The sequence below is a fragment of the Trematomus bernacchii genome, unplaced genomic scaffold (genome assembly GCF_902827165.1).
Source record: "Trematomus bernacchii unplaced genomic scaffold, fTreBer1.1, whole genome shotgun sequence".
NCBI lineage: Eukaryota > Metazoa > Chordata > Actinopteri > Perciformes > Nototheniidae > Trematomus > Trematomus bernacchii.
In genome coordinates, this window is record NW_022987695.1 from 110,203 (window position 1) to 122,500 (window position 12,298).

The window sequence follows — 12,298 nt, forward strand, 5'->3', positions numbered from 1 at the left end:
TATATGTATGTTTGCACCTGTGTCGCCTGCTAAAAGTAATAAAGTTTAAACTGTATTTCTCTCACACTTTAGCCGCTCCTCTCCTGCGGCGTCCGCTCGGCGTCCTCTCCTCCTCGGCTTCATTCGGCGGTTCCTCTATCACCACTTCCTTTACAGGCTGCTGCTTCTTCACATTCTTTTTCTTAGGCTTTGGGGTCCCATTTTCCTCCTGCACAGCTTCTACAATCCCACCCTCATCAGTTGGGAGACTCTCATCAGTGGTGGGAGTTTGTTTGGCGGGCGTTTTCTTAGCTGGAGTCTTTTTAGCTGGAGTCTTTTTAGCTGGAGTCTTTTTAGCCGGAGTCTTTTTGGCCGGAGTCTTTTTGACCGGAGTCTTTTTGACCGGAGTCTTCTTCGCTCTCACTGCCTTTTTAGGAGTTTCGTCCGACTCTGAAAGTGTTTTGTCAGTTTCGTCTTGACCCCCATCTTCAGTCTGTTGTGTGGTATCCTCATTAGTTCCATTCTTTACCGGAGACTTCTCAGAAGCGGCTCCTTTTCCTCTTCCTGAGCTCTGTCTTTTTCGCGGGGGGCGTTGCACATTGGTCACCTCTTCAGTTTCATAATCCAAATATTTTGGATTTTTCTTGCGTTGTCGTCCTTTGGAGCTGGGTGATATGTCTGGCCCTGCAGGGAGAGTGAAGACATTAGAAAAATAGTATGTAGAAATCATTGAAATGTATCGAAACCACAATTGAAAGACTTGAGCTTTACTATAAAAGACTATGCAATTCACTGTCAAGAATTACTTGCTATGAATACACTAAATACCAGAATATAATGCTATGTTGGATCCTGTAGTATTTTTGACTTTTGATTTTAATCATCCAGAATATTTTATATTGTTTTGTTTATATTGTTAATATTTTTCATTGTTAATTATCTTTTCCACTTTTTTAAGTATTGTATTTTAATGTCTGAACACACTTCTGCTTCTGTGATTAAATAATTTCCTAAATTGGGATCAATAAAGTATCTATCTAAACAATATTGTAGACGTCTGCACGCACGATTAAGGGACGACGTTGTTTTATAAAGACACAGAAGGAACAGGACATTTTGGAAAGTTACAACACACAGATACCAGCCAGGATTTGAACCAGGTGCTCACTGCTCTGTGTTTAACACACAGACATGTGCCCTAACCACTTGGCTATAGGATCAACCCGGTAGTGAAACATTTAACACAATATTTAATTGAGACCAAACAGCTTCAGGGATTTTTATCATCCTGATTATTATGCATTAGTATAAACAGTGTTGCTAATCTGAAACTCAAAGTGCTCCTCCATAACTGACCAAAGGAGTGAACAACATGCAATTTTAGTTTATTTTGCAACAGTATCTTGACATTGCACCTTTCAAATAGATATTATTTGATATCTTTAGGTGTGATTGCCTGTATTACCTTGTCCAGAGTCAACAGGATCCATAGGCCCTGGGTTTGTTGTGCTGTGGTGGTGTTGTCAGGAGCCTCCTCATGTATGGAGCAAGTTTATCACTCTGGATGAGCTCCTACTGAGAGAATAAACCAAAATGAAGACAGATATAGCGTCCATGAAACGTTTAAATCAACCAAACCACATCTGAGAAGTATGATATCTGAGAATATAGTACAAACAATTGAGGATTCATTTCTTAAAGAGGTATACAGTGACACATACAGTAATATTTCATCATAGTAGCTCAGTGTCTCTGGACTGACAGACACAATTCAACAACATTGCAAGCGACGTCTTTATTGTATTTTAAACCACCTGAAAGCTTACTAAGTCAATATTCTAAGTACAAATATGTTGTAAGGAAACGTGGAGCTTAAGAGCCAGGCATGATATCGCGTTGTTTGAGAATATTAAACCAAATCTCGTGGAGTATTATGATAATTCTTTGCTATCTTCAGTACTTTCAAGTTTAAATGAGTTAATAGATAAAGATGTCTGATGACTTTTAACCACTTATCAATTCGGCATATGTTTATAGTATCATACATATTAAATTAACAATTGTTTTAATACTTTTGTTTCGCATTTGTTTTGCCGATTTCTGAGAATAATAAGCAACTCTCGTTCAGTATAGTGATAATTCTATGCTATTTTGTATATTTCACGGGTAAATGGACTATTAACTAGATATAAACTATTAATTTCGAATGAATTTTAACCACTTATCAATTCGGCATATGTTAAAAGGATAATACATATCAAGTTACAATTGTTTTGTTTCACATGTGTTTTCCCGGTGACTCGTCAGCTATCATGCTAGCATCACACAGCTAATGCTAACAGGCTAAAGTGGCCGTTGGTGCATCCTTTACTGCCGTTAAGTGACTCCTAAAACCGTCCGGTAACCGATAAACGTCACAAATAATAATACTGATAGCCTTTAAAAGCTCACCCTTCTTGTATCTGAGGCTTCCCGGTCCGGTGGCGAAGGCTGAAAAACCTCGTACCGAGTCCGGGGAAACTAGAATCCGGTCACACGGGATCGAGTCCCAAATCTGCTACCGGGCAGTAATCCGTGTAATATCACCGGAGCCGTGGACAAATAACGGGCATCTGTGTGTAGTCGTTATTCTTTCCCGTACGGTACAATATTGACAGTCCCCGCCGCCTTGTTTGAACCTGATTCCGGTTTCTGAAACTCACATTCTGCTTACATCAGACCGCCATGTTACTGTACAGCGTGGAGAAACACACCGCCCCCTATCAGCGGAGCAGGGAACTACACCTGTGAGAGTTAGAGCCTCACTCAATAACAACACCTGCAGAGATTTATCTATTCCTCAAATCATGTTTTTATGACATTTTTATACATATTTTCAGGTGTGAAGTATCTAAGTAGATTTACCCACCCCCCCCCCATGTTACCCCATTTTACTTGGATTAGGACACTGTACATTTTACAGTTATATTCAATTTAATATTGAATAATCAATTTCTTGCACAATAATATCCTGCATTATATTTGTTACTGGAAATTTGTATTCCCACATGTATATTTTCCACATGTGTATATATATATATTTTTTTTAACCTTTTAATGCTATTTTATTTCTATTTCAGAAATATTTTGGACTGTTTATTTCTTGTGTCTTAATTTCTCTTGCCTTAATTTTTATGCTCCTGCAACGCAAACATTTCCCAAATTGGGATCAATAAAGTATCTATCAACCAACCTACCTACCAACCTACCTACCTACCTACCTACCTACCTACCTACCTACCTACCTACCTACAGTACCTACCTGCCTATCTATCTATCTAGATAGATATACAAAATCCCATGTTATAAAAATCCCATGTATTATTATTATTATTTACTTGAGTATTTCCATTTTATGCTACTTTGTACTTTTCTACTCCACAACAAGACAGGGAGGGCTGTTTGATTCATTTTGTCGCTGTAACAGGACAATCTGGTCAGTGATGTAAAGTAACTGTCTAAGTACTGTCCTTAAGTACAATTTGAGATACTTGTACTTTACTTGAGAATGTCCATGTTATGCTACTTTGTGCTTCTACTCCAGTGCAACTCAGAGGTAAATAGTGTACTTGTACTCCACTCCACCTTTAGTTACTTCACAGATGTGGATGAATGATGTGAAATATAATCAAGTGTTAAATCAGACTGTAGTTCCACCTGGAGTAAATTCACAAGCTACCCTGCAGTATACAAAGTCATTCAAACTAGCTGCACCTTTACCAGCTTTGAGAACACTTTCATGATCAATCATTATAAAACATATCATATATATTATTCTGAAATGGACCAATCTGCACAATGACTACTTTTACTGTCGCTACTTTCACTATATTTTGATGATAATACTTTTACTTGAGTAACATTTTGATTTCAGGACCTTCACAGTATTTGACACGTTCATTCCCCACATCATGGTTAATGAAGACACAGAGCCCAGAACGACCATTAATTAAACTTTTAATCATCTGTGGTTATAACAATGCTGGTACTACGGAATAGCAGCACGTAACTTCTAAAAAACAAGTAGTAACATTTTAAATGTACAGATTTATAACACTGAGGTTATAACTAATTACACATGGACAAATTAAGTGCTTTCTTTGAGTGTTTACAAATAATACAAGATATTAACTGATCCTCAAATATGACCAAGATTATATAAACGGTATCATTTTCTGTATGGATGATCTGAATGAATGTATGAGGCTAAAAACATCAGGACACAGGCTTCTCTACTGCACAGTTAACACTATTTTTTTAAAACTCAGCCCCAGTAATTGGAATTATATTGAATGCCTCTCACTAGTCCTCTCTATTAAATACAAAAAAATACATTTCATAATGTAATCGTTTTGGTTTCTATTGCCTACAGTATGACAGCTCCTCTCTTGGCACTAAAATACAAAACATTTAACAATACAGGCGTACTATTTTTGAATTAATCTGGATTCAAGTAATGTACTCCAGCATTAAGATGAAAGGGTGAGACTGTAAATAAAGTAACAGCAGTGAGACAGAAAGTGCAAATGACTGGGAAAACATGAAATATGGAGTTTCACTTCTTGAATTACTGGTACGAAATTGCACTAACATATTAATGCATTGACTTTTTCTTGATAACAAAGCAGGTCACTTGTAAGAGCTCCTTCCCTTCGTGCTATCAAACTGTTCAAAGTGCGCACATAGTGATAACGATTTGGTCACAAGCATAAGAGGACATGGGAAGTATTTCAAAAGCAAGGAGAGTTTAACCTTATTTCTGAAAAGTAAACATTGTATAAAATGTTGTTTTCCGCGTTTTTGAATGTGGATTGTTCATGATTTTCTATTTTATATCCCATTAAACTGGATATATTTAGATTCTGGACTGAAAATTCAAGACATTTCCTAGAAAATAGGATGGATGTTTTCCACAATTTTCTAATATTCAAAGACTGAAAATAATCATTAGCTGCATCCTTAACATGCAACGACTGACGATGGGTTGCAAGAAGATACCATTCATTTCAAGGGGTTGCAAGCCATAAAGTTGAAATCCAATGACTTAGTTAATGAATTCAACTGATGAGTATTACACCATTATAATTATTTAAAATAATAACTAGACATACAGTGTCTAAACAAAGACTAAAAGCAGCTAATTTAAACTTCATCAAAAACTTAGTAAATCAAAAAGTCTTATTAAATGCTGCAACATGCTAGCACCAAAGGCAAAATGTCTTCTATTAAAAAAGCGTGTTCATTACTTACTTTTAAGTAAATAGACATTAAAGTGAGAATAAAATGGTCCTAAATAGATATTTGCATGTTCTCCACCATCACCTAACCTGCTTTTTGAAAGACTTCCCATGTCCAAGGAGGTTTCCCATTTCAAACTCATCCAAAAAGCATCTGATGAAAGTTAATGACGGGTAAAGCACTATAACCAGAATCAGTAAATATAGGAATCTAATCATGGATGATAAACCAATTTTCCTTTTTCTTTTTAAAGGAAGGAAAGTGGTTTAATAAGTGCACAACAGAGGGGGAAATTAATACATTCATAAATGCTTTGAAGTTGTAAAAAAACAAATATTGTTAAGACGACACCAACGTATGACTGACAACCATCCATAACTCACTGTAGTAGATACAAAATGCATAAGTATGAACATTAGGCTACATGCTATCGGTTATATATTCTGTCTCTAAATAAACAGAAAGACGCCCTCCGTGTTAAATGCTTTGTGTGTTAGCTTTCCTTCGTCACAGTTAACTGTCACAGTCACATTTATTGGCTGTTGTTTTGTTAACAGCCACTTAGAACCAATTATATTAATGTGCTTTAATTCAATTTTCACGGCTGATAAACTCCTGCCTGGAATGTTTCAAACTGATTTAAAAACCTAAGTTAGAATCATTAATATCATGGATACTAAAAACATCTTAATAAAAGGTCTTCTTACTCACTATTTCCAGAGCAGTTGTCATTATATTTATGTCAAACAGAGCTACATATGCTGAGGAAAATGAAAAACTGGTAAAAATACCATTAGTTTAGATTTGTGTTATAGCTAACTCAAAAGAAATGGATTCGGAGTGTTCCACATCCTTTAAAAAAGACAATAACAACTCACAAATATTGGCTGTTTTGGGCAGATTTGTACTAAGATAAGTATTTTACCTTCTTGACAAACCTATATTGTTGTTTTCTGTATTTTGGAAACTAGATTTTGAGAGTGTTAAGAGTACAATATCCTGATATAGGCTGACATTTTAAAGGACTAGTCCAACATTTTGGGCATCAGATTATTTTATATCACATTTACTTTTAAAGACTTCCATACAAATGGGAATACATTTAAAGCAAATTGTCTTTTCTTGCTGTTGTTCTGTACTCAACCAGAGTGGTTTGGATCTTCCCATAGTTTAGATTTGTGTTATAGCTAACTCAAAAGAAATGGATTCGGAGTGTTCCACATCCTTTAAAAGACTATAACAACTCACAAATATTGTCTGTTTTGGGCAGATTTAAACTGCAAATAATCACATCAAGTATTTCACCTTCTTGACAAGCCTATATTGTTGTTTTCTGTGTTTTGGAAAGTAGATATTGAGAGTGTTAGGGGTGTGATATCGAGAGGTAGGCTACATGAGCTGCTTTATAGTGCAACATTTTGGTCACCAGATTTTTTTGACTCACATTTGCTCCATACAAATGGGAAAGTAATTTTTGCTATTGTTCTGTACTCCAAAAGAGTAGTTTGGATCTTCTCAAGTCTTTATTTTTTGTATTTGCCTTGAATTTGCTTCCTTGATTTGCATACTTGATTTGCCTGCTTTAACTACTATAACTGGACAAGGAGCTGCAACCAGTCTTAGTTTGAATACGGCTTCTTGATGCTAGTCAGTAACATTTCCCTGTCAATAAAATCAAACCTACTGATGAAAACATAGCAGAGGAAGGAGCATGGTGAGGGGAATCCTTTTGCTATCCAATTATACCAGAAAAAGGGACACTTCTAACTTCTCTACGCCCAGAAAAGGCTAATAAGTTGTAAGTAAAAGTAAACATGAGTAGTATGAAGTTATACAAATCATACGTTTAAGAGGCACAAAATATTATTTATATTTTCAGAGTCTATTAAAATCCTGTTAGCAGCCTCTCTTAAGGTTTCCCTTTAAGGTAAACATGAAAGACAGGTTTATCAAAAGAATAGGACACGTTTAAAGTTGCAGAAAATAGTCTATTGCAGATAAACACAGATATACTACAGATCTCTATACAATGACGACCACTTCACGACAGTCTCTGAACCAGAAGTGTCTCATTTATCCATGTTAGGTTGTTGTGACGGTTTCCATCATTTCCTCCATTTTTTAAATGTTAAATCATCAGCTGCCTTCTCACCTTGTTGTCCCGTGGTTCGTTTTCTTCTACGTCACGGCTAAAAAAGGACGGAGGGACCCTCTACGGTCTCTGTTAAGTGTTATTTTAAGTGTTCACGGTCTCTTTTTCCACCTCTGTTAAGTATTTAGTGTTATTTTAAGTGTTCCTCTGTCCTTTCCCAGCCTCAGGATTTGTCTCCATGATGCCGGGTCGTTTCAGGTTCCACTGGTCAACGTGTCTCCGCCTGTCCTGCTGCTCCACCTCTGATTCGCTGACAGTATTACCTCCACCTCCACCTCCAAAAGCAAAGCAATCCTTCTGCTTCCCGTCACCCATCCCCACCTCCTCCTCCTCCTCCTTCTTCCTCCGTTTCCCCTCCACCATCCCTCTTCCTCCTCCGCCGTCCTCTTTGCCTCCATCCACCATCGTCTCCATCTCTACAGGAGCTTGCTCCGGTGTCGGCATGGCTCCGATCCGCTCCATCTCCACCCACATGGACACAGGAGGAGGCTCCAGAGAGGTGTATTGGAGCATGGGCTGCTCCGCCTGCTGATGGAGGTGCTGGTTCTCTGGGTGCAGGTGTTGATGTTGGTGCTGGTGCTGGAGGTGGTGCTGGTGCTGGAGGTGATGCAGCGGCTGAAGAGGGTGCTGCATGGACTGATGAGGGTGCTGAATGGGGTGCAAAAGTCCACACATCCTTTACTCAAGTAGAAGTACAGATACTCGTGTTTAAAAATACTCTGGTAAAAGTAGAAGTACTGACTAAACTACTTTACTCAAGTAGAAGTAAAGAAGTATGGGCTTTGAAATGTACTTCAGTAAAAAGTACCCATAACTAGCAGCTGTTTTAAAGAGTACCTGACCTCCCTTTATATTAATAGAACAATAATGTGATTGTTAGCTAATGAATGTTTCCATGCTGAACAACGGCAACATGACAACGTTTTCATTGGTCCCTCTTCTTTAGAGAAGACCAGGAAATGATGGATACACGGATCGTGTTCAAATCAATAGGCACGCAATGACTCTAAATAATAATGATCACGCCACCAAACACACATTCAAACTAAAGGAACCAGCCTGTTTGGGAAATGTGAGAAGTAGAAAGTACAGGTATTTGGGTTCAACATGTAAGAAGTAGAAAGTACAGGTATTTGTGTTCAAAATGTAAGAAGTAGAAAGTACAGGTATTTGTGTTCAACATGTAAGAAGTAGAAAGTACAGGTATTTGAGTTCAACATGTAAGAAGTAGAAAGTACAGGTATTTGTGTTCAACATGTAAGAAGTAGAAAGTTCAGGTATTTGTGTTCAAAATGTAAGAAGTAGAAAGTTCAGGTATTTGTGTTCAAAATGTAAGAAGTAGAAAGTACAGGTATTTGTGTTCAACATGTAAGAAGTAGAAAGTACAGGTATTTGGGTTCAAAATGTAAGAAGTAGAAAGTACAGGTATTAGTGTTCAAAATGTAGGAAGTAGAAAGTACAAGTACCCACCTCTGGGTGCTGCTGGTACTGGTGTTGGTGGTGTTGATGGTGTTGGTGATGGTGGTGGTACTGGTCTACGATCTGCTTGTCCACGTTTTGGATGAACTCCTTGGGCTGGTTCTTCAGGAACTTCTCAAACTTCTTGGAGGCTTTTTTGTTCGTCACAAACCAGTCCTGTTACAGAGGAGGAGGGGAAATACAGGTTGGATTTAATGAAGTCTACAAACAGAGAGAAGACATTCATATTTATTCTGTAAACAAGGTTAAAGAGACCTGTTTGAGAGGTGGGTTTTTACCTGTGAGTGGACAGAGTTGATGTGGTACTTCACTCCACTTTCAGAGTTAAACTCTTTGTTGCAGATCAGACATCTGTACTTTCCAGCCTCAAAGTCGCCCTGAGATGAGAATAAACAAAAGAGACATGAAAGGATTATGATGCCCTTAAATATTTTGTACCTCGTAATCTTAACTATACACTGCATCTGTATTGTAATCATGTACTGTAAGCAGAACGTCTGTATTAAATCACGAAGATATATGGATACCTACTTAGATATTCCTGTTTATCCAGAAAAAAAAGCCATAAATGTCTTGTAATCAAAGACATAAATACATGTTAATATTGACTTGACTATGCATGGAATTTTCACTCTGCTGCATATTATATTTCAGAGTTAAAGAAGAAAGCTGACGTACCTTGTTGCAGAGTCCCAGATGAGCTTTGAGTCCGGACACACTGGTGTAGACGGAGCAACAACCCTGAGGAAGACACGTATTAAGTTACATTATGGGTTCTGCACTTAGTTAGGAATTGATTAAAATCCCAAGATTCAAAGGAAAACATCTGAGATGAATAGAAATAGAACCAAATATAATAACCAAGTGTGATGCTGTGTTACCTGGTTGGGACACTGGACCTTCCTCTGCAGCTTCACCTCATTCTTCCACTTCCTCAGAACCTCCTGACTGAAGGCAGGCAGACCGGGCCGGGCGTATTTCAACTGAGAATAGAAGCATATCCAAGAAGAGGAGGTCAATAAAAGGCTTATATCACATATTTTATGATTTTTAAAAGCATAAATGCAATCTACAGAAGTGAAAAGCTAACGTTAGGCTACAAACTACAGCACGGTCACATGACTTCACGTCACCACCGCTAAGCTAAAGGCAGCTAATGTTGGGCTATAAAAGGAACTACAGCACGGTCACATGACTTCACGTCACCACCGCTAAGCTAAAGGCGGCTAATGTTGGGCTATAAAGGAGAGCACGGTCACATGACTTCACGTCACCACCGCTAAGCTAAAGGTAGCTAATGTTGGGCTATAAAGGAACTACAGCACGGTCACATGACTTCACATCACCACCGCTAAGCTAAAGGTGGCTAATGTTGGGCTATAAAGGAGAGCACGGTCACATGACTTCACGTCACCACCGCTAAGCTAAAGGCAGCTAATGTTGGGCTATAAAGGAGAGCACGGTCACATGACTTCACGTCACCACCGCTAAGCTAAAGGTAGCTAATGTTGGGCTATAAAGGAACTACAGCACGGTCACATGACTTCACATCACCACCGCTAAGCTAAAGGTGGCTAATGTTGGGCTATAAAGGAGAGCACGGTCACATGACTTCACGTCACCACCGCTAAGCTAAAGGCGGCTAATGTTGGGCTATAAAGGAACTACAGCACGGTCACATGACTTCACGTCACAACCGCTAAGCTAAAGGCAGCTCATTTTCTTATTTCAGGTTTACAACCAAAAACACGTAACAAAAGTGCTGAAAATGCAGACTTATTTCCAGGTTTTAGCAATCATTCCTACACCACTCTATTCCAATTTCTCTATCAACACCACCTTCCTCTGTTGGAATAATTTACAATAAAGAAACATACTCTCATATATCCCCCAACTCCACATATACATTGAAGACATTCTGCTCTTGCCTTCTTGTCGTCCGGTACCAGGTCGGACTGAAACTTCCTCTTGGGCCAGTCTTTGGGCAGCTCGTTGTTGGCGATCTCGGCGAGGTGGAAGTTAGCGACCTGCGCGGACGCTCGCTGCACCCGACCGCTCGCCGTGCGCTCAGGGTTCGCCTCTCTGTGGGCCTTCAGAGCCTCGTCTTCCTCACTCTTCACAGGAGTCTGGGGAACAGGAAGGAGAAAGATTTCAAGAGAATATTCAGGTCTTAAAGCTCACCTATTATGCTATATTTGAACAATATATTATAGGGCCATGTCTATACAGAACATGTCTCTGAAGTGTTTTGCTCAAAATACCAAGCTTATTAAACGCCGTATTATGTTCCAAACCACTTCAAGGATTATTTCTGAAACAGTATGGAGATCGAATGCTTCTTTTCTTGCGGGTTTACCACAAGGTGAGTACCTTTTTATACACATACTCTCTCCAGTACAGGTTAGCTTATGCGTGCTAATGTAAACAAAGACCATATTACGTCCAAAACACGTCAGGCATTGCTTCTGATAGCGACGTTTCTGATAGTGCCGTGGGTCCACATTTCCGATATGACGTGATTTACGTCATATGGGACGCACATCTGGATCAGCTCCGTTGTAGCCCCATTTTTAGAGATTTGGGTACGGAGGAAAAGAGAGAGGGTTGTATTTTCTGACACTTTGTGAGTTCCCTGACACACCGGGGACACATATTTATGTAAAAAGACATCAAAAAGTGCATTTAGCTTAATAGGACACCTTTAAGACTGGATTAAATATAGTCATCATAATTGAATTGTGATGTCCTTTCATTGTTTAGTGTATTATTTAGTCTTTTTAGTCTTATTGTTGTTTATTTCAGAGTTTTTTGGCTGCACGTTTGGGCTGCAATGTTTTAAATGAAAGCTGCTATGTGTCTGAATAGATATAAAACCCTAAATAAACATCCCAGACTCACAGGAGCGTGCTCTGACTTCAGGTGGTACTCCAGACCGGCCTTTGACTTGTACGTCTTCCCGCAGTGAGAGCAGTTGAGCAGCATCTTCTCCAGCTCCGACTCCTCCTTCCCGCACTTCTTCATGTGGTAAACGTAGCCCATGATGCTGGTGAACGCAGCACTACAGCCCTGAGAAGAAGAAAAACACATAATTGAAATCCCAGGTTGAATGAACGTTAAATGATCTTGTTTTGAGTGATTGTAATGTTTTGTGAGATGTCTTTTTCCTTGTATCTGTTCTCAATATTCGTCCTTGTTGATGTTGGTAATGAAGCTGCTGTCGTGCTATGATGAAGCTATAGTATAGTATAAAATCCAATCTCAAATGATTGTAGACAAGTATTTCCGAGGCTCAACTTTATATGATCATTATAGTTGTAAAAAAATAAGAGAATAAATGAAAAACAGGTATGAAACACTATAGGACAGTAAACCAAGAATACAGTTTAAAGCCCTGAGAAGAATAAAAACACA

The 12,298-nt window shown here is 38.6% G+C and overlaps 2 protein-coding genes across 4 annotated transcripts in view; both read right to left on the minus strand.

Moving 5' to 3' along the window:
- The window catches only part of gtf3c2 (general transcription factor IIIC, polypeptide 2, beta), a 45,062-nt gene extending 42,351 nt beyond the window's left edge, over nucleotides 1–2,711 (minus strand). Inside the window, 3 exon segments of the mRNA XM_034138413.1 lie at nucleotides 66–663; nucleotides 1,445–1,554; nucleotides 2,431–2,711. Of these exon segments, the coding sequence (XP_033994304.1) occupies nucleotides 66–663; nucleotides 1,445–1,469 (623 nt within the window). The 5' untranslated portion in view covers nucleotides 1,470–1,554; nucleotides 2,431–2,711.
- A 1,247-nt stretch (nucleotides 2,712–3,958) lies between these two features.
- The window catches only part of znf512 (zinc finger protein 512), a 17,569-nt gene continuing 9,229 nt past the window's right edge, over nucleotides 3,959–12,298 (minus strand). For all 3 annotated transcript variants that reach the window (XM_034138406.1, XM_034138407.1, XM_034138405.1), the window contains exons 12-18: nucleotides 11,786–11,953; nucleotides 10,816–11,013; nucleotides 9,769–9,870; nucleotides 9,566–9,628; nucleotides 9,166–9,264; nucleotides 8,879–9,043; nucleotides 3,959–8,056 (exon numbers count right to left, since the gene is read on the minus strand). In XM_034138406.1, coding sequence (XP_033994297.1) covers nucleotides 7,544–8,056; nucleotides 8,879–9,043; nucleotides 9,166–9,264; nucleotides 9,566–9,628; nucleotides 9,769–9,870; nucleotides 10,816–11,013; nucleotides 11,786–11,953 — 1,308 coding nt within the window. In that variant the 3' untranslated portion in view covers nucleotides 3,959–7,543. The remainder of the gene's footprint in view (nucleotides 8,057–8,878; nucleotides 9,044–9,165; nucleotides 9,265–9,565; nucleotides 9,629–9,768; nucleotides 9,871–10,815; nucleotides 11,014–11,785; nucleotides 11,954–12,298) is intronic.